Source organism: Labeo rohita, chromosome 8, assembly GCF_022985175.1.
Source record: "Labeo rohita strain BAU-BD-2019 chromosome 8, IGBB_LRoh.1.0, whole genome shotgun sequence".
Lineage (NCBI taxonomy): Eukaryota > Metazoa > Chordata > Actinopteri > Cypriniformes > Cyprinidae > Labeo > Labeo rohita.
Window position 1 is genome coordinate 32,658,500 of NC_066876.1, and position 13,447 is coordinate 32,671,946.

General features: G+C 34.8%; 2 protein-coding genes across 2 annotated transcripts; both read left to right on the top strand.

The window, feature by feature from the left end:
- Positions 1-98: 98 nt before the first annotated feature.
- Positions 99-4,843, top strand: enkd1 (enkurin domain containing 1). The gene is made up of 8 exons (XM_051118087.1): positions 99-193; positions 1,237-1,328; positions 1,408-1,623; positions 2,043-2,215; positions 3,334-3,468; positions 3,575-3,717; positions 4,036-4,172; positions 4,252-4,843. Exons 2-8 carry the CDS (start codon positions 1,244-1,246, stop codon positions 4,410-4,412), a joined length of 1,050 nt encoding a protein of 349 aa, XP_050974044.1. The 5' UTR covers positions 99-193; positions 1,237-1,243; the 3' UTR covers positions 4,413-4,843.
- A 765-nt stretch (positions 4,844-5,608) lies between these two features.
- On the top strand, positions 5,609-10,334 carry polb (polymerase (DNA directed), beta). Its single transcript, XM_051118086.1, has 14 exons — positions 5,609-5,921; positions 6,437-6,494; positions 6,599-6,665; positions 6,790-6,864; positions 6,988-7,046; positions 7,129-7,178; positions 7,260-7,311; positions 7,746-7,800; positions 7,881-7,953; positions 8,041-8,111; positions 8,197-8,283; positions 8,364-8,431; positions 9,491-9,630; positions 9,766-10,334. Exons 1-14 carry the CDS (start codon positions 5,750-5,752, stop codon positions 9,858-9,860), a joined length of 1,122 nt encoding a protein of 373 aa, XP_050974043.1. The 5' UTR covers positions 5,609-5,749; the 3' UTR covers positions 9,861-10,334.
- The last annotated feature ends 3,113 nt before the right edge of the window (positions 10,335-13,447 follow it).

A 13,447-nucleotide genomic window follows, 5' to 3' on the forward strand; every position in this document is an offset into this window, starting at 1 on the left:
CTGTGTATAGATAGATAGATATACACAATGTAAAAGCTTAGATGGCAAAACCGCTGCTGTGTCTTTAAGACGTTGCCATGGTGAAGCTTTGCGCTTGTTGTTAATGCGTCATCAGTCTGCGTGTAACTAAAGAAAAGAGCAAATACCGTGCAGTATCTGCTAAATTATCAAAGAATTAGGGATTTAAGTAAAGGTAAGCTTCTTTAGGAACTAATTTTCATTATATATGGTACCGTTTATGTTCTCAAACAGAATAATATGGCGACTGTTCATTCTGATTCGGGTATTATGTGAATCAGCAGGTGTTTACTAACGGTAAGAGTTTATGCAGGACCACTATCTGTGATCTGAAGCATGAAAATGAATTATGCACATCATATAACTAGTCCTGCTTGCTAGACGCTAATATAAATTAAGGTGGGTTTATATTATAATAATTACCTGTTGACATGTTAATCATTAGATGAACATTAAAATCAGTCTGGTCTGAATATAAAATAATTCATATATAAATATAGGAATACAATATAATATAAATACAATGTGATAATTATATTAAAATATAAAATTATGTTAACTCTAAATACTAAGAGCATTCTGTCCTGAATATAAAACAATTAATATATAACATAAATATGATATAAATAGTAAATTGGAAATAATTTTAAATAAACAATATTTATAGGTAACCCTGGTACACAAAACCTTAAGTCTTAAGTAGCACGGGTATATTTGTAGCAATAGCCAAAAATACGTTGTGTGGGTCAAAATGATAGATTTTTTTTTAATGCCAAAAATCATTAGGATGTTAGGATGTTAAGTAAAGATCATGTTCCATGAAGATATTTAGTACATTTCTGTAAATATATCAAAACGTAATTCCTGATTAGTAATATGCATTGCTAAGAACTTTATTTGAACAACTTTAAAGGCAATTTTTTTTCAATATTTTGATTTTTTTGCACCCTCAGGTTCCAGATTCCAGAATAGTTGGCCAAATATTGTCCTATCCTAACAAACCACACATAAGTGGAAAGCTTATTTATCAGCTTTCAGATGATGTATAAATCTCAACAATTGACCCTTATGACTGGTTTTGTGGTCCTGGGTCACATATTAACTTTTAGAATGTTAAATTATATATATATAAGATTTGCACAAACTGAGTTTGATTTTAGGTTTAGTTTGTATTTTGACATACTAGCTGAATTAAACTTGTCCTAAACTCCTCTGCAGCAGCAGTATGTGTGAAGGGCCCTCAGCAATCTCTGGTCCCATTCCTCCAGACCCCACACTGTTTCCTGAATATTACAAACGCCCGTTCTCTGGTAAGATTGAAAAATGTGAGACTCACTTCGTTTGGAAGTGTGTGATGCTTCATCTCATCTCTTTGGTTTTTTGATGAAGCTCGTGGTCGGCTGGAGGGAAACGCTCAGAATGGCTCGTCTCCTCTTCTGAAGGGTCCTTTAGCACCAGATCCTGGGTGTTACAGCGCCCACTCTACCCCTCGACCCCGCATCGGTGCCAATGCTGCTCACATCCTGGAGAGAGGACAGAGAGGGGTTGTGGGAGACCTGCTGAAGCTGGAGGGAGTGGCGCTGAACCCCAGTCCAGCCAAACCTAGTATGATCAAAATATATGGCTGCATTTATTTGATTAAAAATACAGTAAAAACTGTAAAATTGTGAAATATTATTATTATTTGAAATAGCTGTTTTCCATTTGAGCACATTTATTTCTGTGATGCAAAGCTGAATTTTCAGTAACATTACTCCAGTCTTCAGTGCCAAATGATTCTTTAGAAATCATTAAAATATGCTGATTTGCTGCTCAAGAAACATTTCTGATTATTAGAAATGTTAAAAACAGATGTCCTGCTTCATTCTGCTTCTTGTGGAAACTGTGATACATTTTAGTTTTCAGGATTTTTTGATGAACAGAAAGTTCAAAAGAACAGCATTTATCTAAAAGACAAATCTTTTGTAATATAAATGTTTGCTTTTGTAACATATAAAAATCTTCTCCATGCTCTTCTTTGTCAGAACCTGCCATACGGGATTTTGGTAAAGAAAATGTGCGCAAGCTACGTGAAATCCAAAAGCGTTTTCGAGAGCTGGAGGCGCAGAGAGAACATGCCAAACCTATGCCAGTTAAAGCACTCTGGATCTCTCCAAAATACCAGGATGTTCCCTCCAGGGTAATGGCCCAGTTACAGGTGAGCAAGTTGGAACTCATATTTTAATATTATTCCCTTGGTAATTTCTAAATAGTTCAGTGCAGTAGCAGTGAGGTTCTTTCTAAAGTTTTGTTAGAATTTGATGTTAGACAGTAAATGCAAATAAATAAAACAAGTGCAGAGTCTATATCTATAAAGCGTGAAGGGCAGCCTACTTACCTGTCAATCAACAATAGTGAAGAACTGCCTACTTACCTGTCAGTTAAGAATATTAAAGGACCGCCTACTTACGTGTCAATCAACAATAGCGAAGATCAGCATACTTACCTGTCAGTCAAAAACAGTGAAGAACCGCCTACTTACCTGTCAGTTAAAGGGGTCATCGAATGCCCATTTTCCACAAGTTGATATGATTCTTTAGGGTTTTAATAAAAGTCTATAATATACTTTGGTTAAAAATTCTCAGTGGTTGTGTACCTTGTCAAAATGAGCTCTGCAAAAATCATCCCATTCTGATGGATTGTTCCTTTAAATGCAAATGAGCTCTGCTCGCCCCGCCCCTCTCTTCTCTCTGTGGAGTGACAAGCTGCTCTGAGCGATTTTTTACTTTAGATGCATTTATGTAGATCGGGAGGCACATTCCCTTCACAAACAAATGTAATCCACTGCATCTTCAGCGGCTCAGATGTCGGGAGTAAATGACGACCACTATGTTCATTATTACATCCAGCAACACAACACCTCAATCGCTCAATCGGAGATATTCTTGTCTAATTTACATCCCTGCTCTGGCCTTGAAACAATGGAGGTTGGACTGATTTAGGGCGGGTCTGAGGTAAGACGCTCATGTCAATCAGCTATCGTGGGAGTGGCCTCTGTCGTTGTGACGACACACCGACAGGCATCTGAGAACGGCTCGATTTGAAAAAGGGGATATTATTTTTACAGATTAATTAAAAACCACTGCATGGATTTTTATCATTATAGGGTAGATTTGTACATACTCTGCCAACACACATTAATGTTCAAACAACATGTAAAAGTGAAGTTTGCATCCGATGACCCCTTTAAGAACAATAACAGGCCGCCTACTTATCTGTCAATCAACATTGGATTAAAAACAAGGGTTTTAAACCTCAGTCTTTGTGACTGTGTAGGAGACAAGCCCTCCTAAGAAGCTCGAATGTCAGAACTTCCTAAAGGCTCATTCTGTGTGTGGCGCTGGCAGTCGACTGCCGCTCCGCCGCTCAGAGAGTGGACCATCACCAGCAGCAGGAGACTCAGATTCTGAGGTGTGTGATATCTTGATATGCATACTAAAATGGACATTTTATTAGTCCTCTGTGTCTTTCATAAGAGTAGCTTCTCTCTCATTGTGCCATGTTTATGTGTGTGTAGATGCACGTGAGAGGACACACGGTGGACTTTGTGAGTCATAACGCTCGTGCCGCGGGGAAGACGAACCTGAGGAGATCTCAGTCCTTACAGAACCTCAGAGAAAAACCGCCACCCAGCGCTGTGAAGGGCAAAGTACCACAATAGTGAGTTACTGATTTGTACTACAGATTGCGGGCAGTGAGATTTTATTTTTCAGGATTCACAGATAAATAGACAGTTCAAAATAACACATTTCTTTGAAATAGAAACAAATAGAAATTTGTAACATTATAACTTTACTGTCACTTTTGATCAGTTCAATGCAACCTAACTAAATAAAAGTAATTATTTTTATCTTTCTTATGGACCCTAAACTTTTTTAATGATAGTATATAATCTTATATATAATCTTGATAAAATCTTCAAGTGATAATTTGAATCACTGCGTCATTTTGGACTAAACAGTGAACTTCTCTTGTTAGTCTGGAGCAGAGGAAGTTGCAGTGGAAGAAAGAGGAGGAGGAGAAAAGGAGAAACACTCCTGATCCGTCTGTTCCTGCTGGACACACGCAGATGTCTGAAAGAGAGAGACAGGAGACCCTGCAATCCCTCAAAGAAAGTACGGCTTCATTAACAGTTTCACCTTAAGTTTATGATTATTCATGAGAGGATTGATTGATTTCTGTGTGTCTGTGTAGCTCACAGGTCTCTGGTCAGTGAGCTCCTATCTCTCCCAGTGAAAGCCGACACAATGAGCGTCCGCTCTCGACGCACTCAACTCGATCAGCGTCTCTCAGAGGTCGAGGAGGCCATCAAAATATTCTCACGGGAGAAAGTCTATGTGAAAGTCGACTCTTAAACACCATATTCATATCAGGCTGTTTCTTCTGTGTTTATATATTTATTAGTTAGCAGCAGTTGCTTTTCATTTCCAGAGTTCGCTGCATTTAAGCGCTTAGATATGTGTCTAAATATGACACATATTAGTAGCAGAATTTGTTGTTTTTTGCTAATCATATTGTGTATTCATGCTTTGGTTAGATAATTATGAGAAAAAACAGCCATAATCATCAGATTAAAAAGTCATAATTATAAAGTCAAAATTATATGAAAAACATCAAAACGATGACATGAAAATAGACATTTTATCAAATGTTAATCTCATAATTATGACTTAGTGTGTAATAATTTTGATTTTATCTCATAATTATCTCAAAATTGACTTTTATCTCACATTTATGACTTAATATGTGACAGCTTTGACTTCATCTCATCATTATGACTTTTTATCTCATAGTTATGACATTTTATGTCATAATTATGATTTACCAAAGTATGCTTTTTTTCTCATGTGGCAGGAATGGGTTTCCATAGTATTTGGTGGATTTGTTTAAAAGTTCAGAATTGTCTGTAAATTAGGGAATTTTTACATGTAGATTTTGTAATGAAAAGTATTTCTGCTGCCATGTACAGTAACAGTTGTTGAATGTCTACAATGGCAAGGTGCTGAGCTTTAAATTGATTATAATGCTGACATTTAGTATGTTGCTAGCAAATCTTTATATTTCATAGTCTTGATGTGTCATTGAAATTAATTTTATTATTGCAGTACTAAAAAGTGGTGCTTTTTATACAGTACAGAAGCTGTTCTGCTTTGATCAGCTCTTCGCATAATCACAAGTAACTGCACCAATCATAAAAACTCAGTTCATAGCAAATATCTTTGTACAACAGAAAAATAAATACAGTGTTTGTTTTATAATGTTAATTAAGCTCCATAAAGTAGCCCAAAAATATTTGCATCACCTAAAATCTGAATGCAGTTGTTTAATAATGGTATATAAATGTGAAAACAATTTTGCTTATTTTCATTTGATTAACTGGTGTGGCAGTGATTTTTACAAAGTGTATGAAATTATTTCAGATCTGTTGTTCTGTCATTTAAAACCTTGGTTAGGTATTTAGCTTGGAAAAAAGCGGCATCTTTCTTTATGATAAATTCATTTGTTTACGTAACATTCAGAAATGTGCTTAATTTGAGCTTCCAAAAGCACATTTTGAGGATAGTGTATTTATCATGGACTGGGCGTATCCCTATGTATAAATATTAAATGAACGTCTCTGATTGGTCGGCGTAAGCGTAATGGGAGTAGTCTCTAAGCCCCGCCCCTGCCGTATTGCGTGGCTACGGTGCTAATGCTAAGGCTTTGTCCTGCAGTGTTGGACATTTGCTCAGCTGTTGTCTTGGATGGTAAAAAGTCAAAAATAAACATATTTATTCACACATATTTTAGATTATTCTCAACTATGAGTAAAAGAAAGGCGCCACAGGAAACTTTGAACGAAGGAATCACAGATTTTCTCATAGGTGAGTTTTGCTTATGACAGCTCAGGTTAGCATGCGGCTAAGCTAACTGGACCTTTAAATGCCGAATGAATAGAAATAGATCGGTTTTGCAGACAAAACGTCTGTTTGAAACAAGAAACTTTACTTTCGTGGGATATTAGACCTATCTTTACACCCAAATGGAAATAAAACAGCAATGATGACCATTTTTTTCCCCGTTTGATACATGCTATTAGGGTACAGTTTCAAGATTAGTGCTTCGTCTACAAAATAAAAGCACGCAGTGTTTATATTAATTTTAAATTTATAAATAACAATGAATATTTGAAATTATTTCATACTTAATTTTTTTTATTTATGTTTAAATATGTTTATATTTAACACATGTTTGTTTGGTAGCGGCTATGATCCGATTCTCTTGATTGTTTTGTTTTGTTTACTCGACAAATGGCGAAAAGCTATTTATAGTAATATTTTGCAGCTAATACACTGAGGCATATCTAAACTCTTAGTTTTAATGGTGTTTCTGGTTTCAGAGTTGGCAAATTATGAGAGAAATGTCAACAGAGCCATCCATAAATACAATGCTTACAGGTAAGCGTTATCTAATATGTTGAATAATGTAAGGTATAATGTCATAACTAGACATATGGGAAGTGTAACTCATGTTTATACTCTGTCTGGTGTTTTCTGTTCAGAAAAGCAGCATCGGTGATCGCCAAATACCCTCAGAAGATCAAAAGTGGGACAGAAGCAAAGAAACTGGTGCAGATTCTTTGTTTCTACTAGTATTAGTGTCCTGAAATATGAGTAATACTTGATTTATTTATTTTTTTTTTAAACTTATTCCAGTACACATTTTCTATAAAGAACTGTTTTTTCCTCTCAGGATGGAGTTGGTGCAAAGATAGCTGAGAAAATCGACGAGTTTTTGGCGACAGGAAAACTGCGCAAGCTGGAAAAGGTGTTTGAGTGCATTAGAAATGCATGTTTTATAGATGATTTAATCTTTGATAAACAAAATGAGAGCATATACATGCCCATATGAGAAACAAATCTGTATTCTAACATGTTCATGGTTCTGTAGATTCGCAGTGACGACACAAGCTCCTCCATCAACTTCTTAACCAGAGTAACTGGAATCGGGTACGACGCCCTTTATTTCAAGTGAACAATAATAATAGTGTTGTTTAAAATGTAATTCACACTCATTATAATTCTTTTTTAGTCCTGCTGCAGCCAGGAAGTTTTATGATGAAGGCGTCAGGAACTTAGAAGGTTTGTATATGGTTGTTTTGCATATACATATATTTATTAGCCATCACATGTATGTGTTTTAATGCTCATCTAATGTTTTAGATCTGAAGAAGATTGAACACAAACTCAACCACCATCAGCAAATCGGGTTAAAGTAAGTCTTGATTTGATTAGATAAACTAGTGAATTATGTCAGAGCAATGATAATATTAATTTGGCTTTATGTTAGTGCTAATCTAGATCAGGGGTTTTGTTTATATAATTTATTTATTTGAACTATTTTGTTATTATGATTAAAATACATCTAAAAGTATTTTTTTAAAAAAAAATGCAGAATAATTAATTTGATGCTAAAATAACACATAAAACTAAAAATACAGTCAAAAACATATGAATAAATAAATAAAATCAAAATAAATAATTAGATTACAATGAATTTTAAATTTATTTTTAAAATGACTGACTCTCTGGACCCTTGTTTGAAAACCCCTGATCTAGAGGACAAATGTTTGATTTCTGAACTATATGTATTTCGTTCTTTATTAATGGTGATTTTAATTTTTATGCTCCTGTCCTCATCTATTATAGGTACTTTGAAGAGTTTGAGAAGAGAATCCCTCGTGCAGAAATGCAGAAAATGGAGGTTGGAGTTTCTTTCAGTGATCTTCATGATTTATTTCTACAGATTTCTAAAGTCTCACTGTGTTTAACTGATGTTTTCAGGCTCTGATACTGAAGGAACTGGATCTGGTGGATCCCGAGTATATTGGCACCATCTGCGGCAGCTACAGACGAGGTTATTGATCGTTCTGATCCAGATATTTGATGTCGGTTATCACTTTTATCATCTCAATGTGTCATGATTACATTTGTTAATGTTCAGGAGCCGAGTCGAGTGGTGATATTGATATACTGCTGACCCATCCAGACTTCACCTCTCAGTCTGAGAAACAGGTAAACGTTCAGTTTTAAGGATTCGATGTTGATTTAATAGGTGCAGTTTTTTCCTCTCACAACTCCTGTGATTTCTGTCCTGCAGCCGAAACTCCTTCATGCTGTTGTGGATCATCTGGAGTCCATCGGCTTCATAACTGACACGCTTTCTAAAGGAGACACTAAGTTTATGGTGGGTCTCTGTCTGTTTCAGTCTGCATCTTAATTAATGATAATAAATCAATAATAAATAAGGCATATGTTTTTCCTCAGGGTGTGTGTCAGCTGAATAAAGAAGAGGATGATGAGGAAGAGCATTTTCACCGCCGTATTGACATCAGGTTCATACTGATTATTTACATAATGTCTTTTGTAGTGATATTTTAGTGTTGTTGATATAGGTTTTATGAATACTTTGAATTGAACTTTTTATAAATTTAACACATCCTTAGTGAATAAAAGTATTAATTTCTTTAAAAAAAAGAAAGAATAAAAATTTACTGATCCCAGACTTTTGAACATTAGTGTACATTGTTAGAAAACCTTTCTATTTTAAATAAACGCTGTTCTTTTTAACCATTTATTGATCAAAGAATCCTGAAAAAAGTATCACACGAAAAATATTAGAATGATTTCTGAAGGATCATGTGACACTTAAGACTGAACAGCTGATGAAAATTCAGCTTTGCATCACAGGAACAAATTATATTTTGAAGTATATTAAAACAAAAAACATTATTTTATATTGTAATAACATTTTGCAATGTAATACTGTATTTTCTGTACTTCACATGGTATTTTCTGTATTTTTGATCAAATACATGCCACCTTGATGAGCATAAGAGACTTCTTTAAAAAACATTCCCAAACTTTTAAGCAGCAGTGTAACTCATATTTATTTTAATTTTTAATACATATATATCTTTTTTATTAATGATTTTTTTCATATATGTTTATATAGGTGTCATCAATTAGTTTATTTTGATACTTTAATTGAGAAAAAATGAGAAATGTTGGCAACTAGCTGAAATAAAATAAGTTTTAATATTTTATTTTATATAACATGGTTATTTCAAATAACACATTTTTAGTGCTTTTAGCAAACAGTAATAATAATAATATTTAATATTGCATGCAGTTTAAGTTACTTCTGAGAGTAAAATAAAATATTATTTTGCTGTTTCAGTGAAACATCAGTACTAAATAGATCAACAATTTCAATTAGACTGAATTTTAAAATGGACCAAGATGTAAAATGTACAAATTACCATTTTAAAATCTAATATCGCATATTACAAAACTAAAATCCAAAATAATTTCCTCCATATGTAGTAGAAAACATCCTGTTTTATCATATTGTGCTCCTTTCCAGCATATTGTTTCTCTCTCTGGATCTGCAGGCTTATTCCAAAGGATCAGTATTACTGCGGTGTGCTGTACTTCACTGGCAGTGACATATTCAACAAAAACATGAGGACTCACGCACTAGAGAAGGGCTTCACTCTCAATGAATACACTATCCGTCCACTGGGCGTCACTGGTGAGACACATTTATACATTACTGCATAGAAGAAGCATTGAACATTTGTGAATTTCTGTCCATCTGTGTAAGTCTAGCTTACCTGGTGCTGGTTTACTTTGTAGCTGATGTGTCTCTTGACTCTCTTTGATTCAGGTGTGGCTGGAGAGCCTCTGCTGGTGGACAGTGAGAAGGACATCTTTGACTACATCCAGTGGAAATACAGGGAACCGAAGGATCGAAGCGAGTGAAACAAAGACAGAGACAAAGAGACGATATTCAACCTCAAACTGTGTGTGTGCTGGTCATTTAGGTCATATTAGTGTATTTTAAGAGTAGATGAGAGGTGTAGGGAGAGATGTGTATGTGTTTTAAAGTTGTGAAAGCAGCTACATAATAGTAGTTGATGGTGCTTTTTATTAATGATAATAGCCATGCTTAATATTTTGTTTTAAATCCAAGAGTGAAGTGTGAGAGAGAGAGAACAGATATTACATCATGAGACTGTCATTCTCTCAAAAGTTTAGCAGCAAACATGTCTTTCTTTCAATGTACTCAACTCAAAAAAAAATATGAACGATGATTGTCTGTGGTTGTGTTATTTAAAATCCATTATGATGCCATGGGATATTTTTATTTAGATAATAGTCTACCATAATATGACACAAAAGATTTTTGACGTTTGTGTGAAAACTTGGATTTTGCATTAAAAATCCCACAAATCAGTTCATGTCCTTTTCATTTTCCGTTTATTTTATTTTTTTTTCATTCTCAGTGTTGTTAATACTGCAGACGCAGATCTGATTCATGCCTAACATGGGTGTGTATGGTCCTGTCCAAGTTTTATTTTTTTTGATGCACATTGCTCATCTTTATTTTGACAAGTGTTATGTTTCCAGCAAATATTCTACCCCGGTACTAAACTACCTCAACAATGTTCTCACCATCATAGTAAGCCAGCTCCACTGCTATTGAAACAGATCTCACCTCATGGGTTGTGTGTGTAGTCTACCGTTCAATATTCTCTGAAGTTGTCCTGACTGGATCAGCCTGGTCTGGTCACTTGGGGCTTGGAAGGAATTCTTTCAGGTTCAGATAATAGGTTATAATAAATAAATCACTCTGAGTCATGTTTTAAGAGAGGTTAAAGCGAATCACCATTTGAAATGGTTTCGGTTTAATATAACAATGACTCATAAGCAATAAATTCAAAATAACAGCGAGAAAGTCTTCACCCGAGGCGTGGCAAGGAAGAAGATCAAGCACTGGCATTTTATAGTCTGCCACAAGCAGAGTCACAAACAAGTCTCCTCCTTGCATGTCCATATAAGTCACACATTTTGGTACATACACATACACATCATATTACTCTTTTTCATGTGTGGGGGCCCCCGGCCTATTGCCATGACAACTCCTAAATATATTATAAGTGTGGTTTTACACTCACTCAGATGTTGCAGGAGTCACAAGTTCAACCTGAGTATCACAAATTCAAACTGTATATACACATTATCTTCAAGTGCAATCAGACAGACCCATTTTCATTGTAGACACCTTTCAGAATGCCTTTATTATCTTAAGCAAAACATCTTTTTTCCTGTGCAGCAACAGCATACTTCTGCAAATTAAATGTAACACATCTTGCATAACCAAGAAAAGTAAAATACAAGCAGTCACTCTTATTATTCTCTTGTTTATGTCTCCTTGTTTTTTGATCAATCGAATCAATTCCCTTAGTTTAACAATCATCCTCTGGGTTTCTCTCGTCCTTCCCTCTGACGTTTCCTCCTTTCCTCTTTCTTATCCCGCTTGATTTGCCATTTTTGAAGCATTTCTACAAACAAATCGTTGAGGTAAATTTCAATTTTTTCTGGTTCATTATTCCTCCTATAAGATTGTTCGGGAAATGGCACATTGCCAGGTGAGACAACACAAGTTAATCTTATCTTGCTTTTTTAACGAATACTACAGACAGTTTTTGTTTCAGTTCAAGCAAGTTATTGCGCCAATACAGTACAAATATATATATATATATATTTTTTTTTTTGCTGCTTTTGTGTCTACACTTAAAAGAATAACTTGTAGGATTTACTACTAAAAAAACTCAACAATTTGCACATTTTAAGTACATTTTACTGCTCTGTATAATCCACTTACTATTAAATGTAACATTCATAAAGAAAATAAGTAAATATTACATAATTATGTATAATTTCACGTATATTAAGTAAAATCTACTTAACTAAGTTAAGTAAATTTAACAAAGAAAATAAGTAACTTTAGCTTGACCAGTAAAAGTTGAAGTAATTTTTACTTACTCTAAGCTTACTTGGCAATAGTTTGATTTTACTTAATATATTTTTACTCGGTCTCGAGTACAGTTTTTGGGCGACTCGGACTTGTCACGGACTTTTGTCTTAAGTAAACCTGAACAGCTGTGAAAAATACCGATGCCTCAAAATATTTGAAATGTGCGTCAGATCTTAAAGCGACAGCAGCGTAAACCTGCAGCAGCCGACCACGTCAAACAATAATCAAACAACAAAAGAAAAACAGAAAATCACTCACTGTTCTTGACTGAATCACTTATTAACTGTAATAAGAATTATCTTTAATGTATACAGTAAAGATTTGGCAGTGTTTTATTTTAACATTTATTACTTCATGAAATGTCTGTAGTCTATTTCTGTAATAGCCTTTATATAGACCTACATAAAAAAAAAAAGTGTGTTTACTTGCCTTAAGCTCGAGAATGTTTTACTTACATTAGTTAATTAGTATTTTCTGTATTGAAATTATTATTATTTAAACATGGTGGCAGTTTCTAGCTTGAAAGAAAAATAATTTTTCTAACATCTTTGCAGCAACAGTTTTTATGGGTCCAAAACCATCTTGGGTGTGCATGATTTTCTAATAATTAAATGGCCTATCATCAATTATTCGTTATATAATGTAATTTATTGTAATTAATGTAACTATAAATGCATTCAAAAATAAAAAAGTGTGAGTTTGCTGTGACTTATGGAAAGTATAGGTAGGGCTTTATACACAGTGTATACCATTGTAAAGACTAGGTTTATCCCTCACATCCTCATTTTCATTCAAGAAAAAAAAGGTCATACACAACCCAAAACACACACAGCCACAATCAGAAATAAAAGAGGTGCTGCAAGAGGCTACAGGTTTTCTGCTCTTAAAGGGGTCATCAAATGCCCATTTTCCATAAGTTGATATGATTCTTTAGGGTCTTAATGAAAAGTCTCTAATATACCTTGATTCAAAATTCTCAATGGTTTTGTAAAACAACACCCTTTTTACCTTGCCAAAATCAGCTCTACAAAAATCATCTCATTCTGATGGATTGTTCCTTTAAATGCAAATGAGCTCTGCTCACCCCGCCCCTCTCTTCTCTCTGTGGAAAGACGGTCTTGTTTACATTAGCCACATTTAGCCGCTAAACTTCCTAACTACCACGTTATAAGGAAAGGCGATCGCAAAGATTCATAAAAAACACTTCTGCTGTAAGTGAAGCTGGATCATGAATGATTCGTGCGAACATAGACGGATATATGTAGATCAGGAGACGCATTCCCTTCACAAACAAACTTAATCTACTGCATCTTCAGCGGCTCAGATGTCGGGAGTAAATGACAACCACTATGTTCATTATTATCCAGCAACACAACACCTCAATCGCTCAATCGGAGATATTCTTGTCTACCTTAACATCCCTGCTCTGGCATCAAAACATGGAAACTTACTGGACTGTTACAGCTGATCTGAGGTAAGACGCTCATGTCAATCAACTATTGTGGGAGCGGCCTCTGTTGGTGTGACC

Excerpts from the sequence above, each read along its gene's own strand:
- enkd1 (XM_051118087.1), top strand. The coding sequence starts at position 1,244 with ATGTGTGAAGGGCCCTCAGCAATCTCTGGTCCCATTCCTCCAGACCCC. Across the intron at positions 1,624-2,042 it reads CCCCAGTCCAGCCAAACCTA|AACCTGCCATACGGGATTTT; the intron begins GTATGATCAAAA and ends CTTCTTTGTCAG. Across the intron at positions 2,216-3,333 it reads GGGTAATGGCCCAGTTACAG|GAGACAAGCCCTCCTAAGAA; the intron begins GTGAGCAAGTTG and ends GTGACTGTGTAG.
- polb (XM_051118086.1), top strand. The coding sequence starts at position 5,750 with ATGCTAAGGCTTTGTCCTGCAGTGTTGGACATTTGCTCAGCTGTTGTC. Across the intron at positions 6,666-6,789 it reads GGACAGAAGCAAAGAAACTG|GATGGAGTTGGTGCAAAGAT; the intron begins GTGCAGATTCTT and ends TTTTCCTCTCAG. Across the intron at positions 9,631-9,765 it reads CCGTCCACTGGGCGTCACTG|GTGTGGCTGGAGAGCCTCTG; the intron begins GTGAGACACATT and ends TCTTTGATTCAG.